Raw genomic sequence first — 2,495 nt, 5'->3', positions numbered from 1 at the left:
TGATGAACCCCCTTTTGAAATAGTGATTTTGGTTGAGTTTATTTTTCGACGCTTGCGCACAGAGGCCACAATTTTCGCAACTTGTAAGTTGAGCAGAGGAGCAGGTGGGAGGGAAGGAGGAGGAGGACGAGGGAGGCTGAAAAAGGAGGAGGAGGGGAGGAAGAGGGAGCGAGGGATGCCGGGAGGCGCTGCCTGCTGTTAACAGCTCAGTCTGGTGAAGGAGCGCAAAGGAGCTCTGTGGCTGTCCGCTGCCCGCCTTTCATGTCAGGGGCCACACTGCGTGAGAGGTGCTTGCATGGAGGATGATGATGACCATGAACGGCAAGCAGCATTTCTCCATGCACCCGGCTCTGCACGAGCCCAAGTATCCCGGCCTGCACTCAGGCTCGGAGGGCATGCGCAGAGTCTGTCTGCCCGCCCCGCAGGTACGTTCAGGTCGAGGGGGGAGAATGTGGCTGGAGTGTGGCGGGGTGAGAGGAGGGAAAAATATCACACTGGAAATGTCTGTAAAGTTGATTTGACAGGACTTTGTTCTATCCGCTATCTCTCCCTCTCTCTCTCTCTGCTCTGTCTGTGTCCCCCCCTCTCTCTCCCCCACCTCCCAACACCCCCCCTCCTCTCCTCCCCCCCTCTCTCATCCACATGTCTATTCAAGCAATGCTCTTGCTTTCATATTAATTTTTATGACCTGCGCTTTGAGGAGGGTTCTCTCCTCTCCTCGGCGCTGCTTGCCTTTGGAAAATGTTTTTTAGATCCTGAGAGCTGCCTGACAGAATTCCCCACTGACTCCAGTATGCGCACTCTTGCTTGCAGCTGCAGGGCAATATATTCGGAGGCTTTGATGAGAGCCTGCTGGCACGGGCAGAGGCTCTGGCGGCTGCTGACAGCATTGTCTCTCACGGCAAGAGTCACCCGTTCAAACCAGACGTGACTTACCATACCATGAGCAGTGTCCCCTGCACTTCAGCCTCCTCTTCTTCCTCCACCACCGTGCCCATCTCCCACGTTCCCTCCACCATCGCCTCCCACCATCACCACCACCACCACCTCGGACAGACCCTGGAGGCCGGGGACCTCCTGGACCACCTCTCCACCAGCCTGGCCGTCACCGGGATGGGTGCTCCGGAGCCTCCGGGGATGACCACGACGGCGCACCACCACCAGCACCCTCACCACCACCTGCAGACCATGGGGCAGCTGCACCAGGCGATGGCCAACATGGCCCACCCTCACTCCCTGTCGGTGCACGGCGGCATGGCGTGCGTCAACGACGTGGAGTCGGATCCCAGGGAGCTGGAAGCCTTCGCCGAGCGCTTCAAACAGCGGAGGATCAAACTCGGCGTGACCCAGGCGGACGTCGGGTCGGCGCTGGCCAACCTCAAGATCCCCGGAGTGGGCTCCTTGAGCCAGAGCACCATCTGCAGGTTCGAGTCCCTCACCTTGTCCCACAACAACATGATCGCTCTCAAGCCGGTTCTCCAGGCCTGGCTGGAGGAAGCCGAGGCTGCATACCGGGAGAAAAGCAGTAAGCCGGACCTTTTCAACGGGAACGAGAGGAAAAGAAAGCGCACTTCCATCGCCGCGCCGGAGAAGCGCTCTTTGGAGGCTTACTTTGCCATCCAGCCGCGGCCCTCCTCGGAAAAAATCGCAGCCATCGCGGAAAAACTGGACCTGAAAAAGAATGTGGTTCGAGTGTGGTTCTGCAACCAGCGGCAAAAACAGAAACGAATGAAATACTCTGCGGTGCACTGAGGTTCACACATCATGAATAAAATAGCCTACTACATTTTTGATCGAGTGATTAATAATAGCCTAAGTAGCCTAACTAACAGGGATTTATCAACAGCTCTTCACGTCTCATCCGGGATTGTCTCCAAATAGAAAAAAAAAAAAGACTTTAACCTTAATTTTTCATTTCGTGTCACTCACTCTTCATTGTTGCACTTTTTTTTTTCGATTTTATTAAATGTGGTATAGATCTGTGAGGAGGGTGATTTTGATGTTGTTGATTATGTATCTTGCACACACTAATTCTCAGCATTTTCACCCTGACAATTTGTCACATTCAGGGATATGAACTCATTTTTTTAATCTATAAAAAAAAGGAGTTTAGAGGCTACATTCATGGGCTGAGGATTTAAATGATGCTATGTGAAGATAGACTCTTTGAAAAGGAATTTGTGAAGAAAAAAAAACAGATTTTTTTGGACGTTGGTTCAGATCAGAGTTCGTCCTCCACATCACTGGCTCATACATGTACACCATCATATCTTGAAACATGTTTTCACCTATTTTTTATCCAAATGTGGAGACTTTACTGGAATATGAGGATAAGGAGGGGGAAAAAAGTCACTTTTTAAACCACTATTTTTGCAAATGAATCTGCTTTCTTCGTGAACTGTGTGGTGGTAATTTACGCACAAAAATAAGTAATTACTCTTTCACAAGGTATGGCACTCTGAGTCTATTTATCTGAAATTATTTAAAAATAAATG

At 50.9% G+C, this 2,495-nt stretch overlaps 1 protein-coding gene across 1 annotated transcript; it reads left to right on the top strand.

Annotated features, from left to right (window-relative positions):
* The first annotated feature begins 302 nt into the window (after positions 1 to 302).
* On the top strand, positions 303 to 1,752 carry pou4f3 (POU class 4 homeobox 3). Its single transcript, XM_008287973.1, has 2 exons — positions 303 to 425; positions 814 to 1,752. Exons 1-2 carry the CDS (start codon positions 303 to 305, stop codon positions 1,750 to 1,752), a joined length of 1,062 nt encoding a protein of 353 aa, XP_008286195.1.
* Positions 1,753 to 2,495: the final 743 nt, after the last annotated feature.

Source organism: Stegastes partitus, unplaced genomic scaffold (assembly GCF_000690725.1).
Source record: "Stegastes partitus isolate 25-593 unplaced genomic scaffold, Stegastes_partitus-1.0.2 Scaffold532, whole genome shotgun sequence".
In the NCBI taxonomy this organism is placed as follows: Eukaryota; Metazoa; Chordata; class Actinopteri; family Pomacentridae; genus Stegastes; species Stegastes partitus.
The sequence above is the reverse complement of the archived record's forward strand: the minus strand, read 5'-3'. Positions and strand labels throughout refer to the sequence as shown.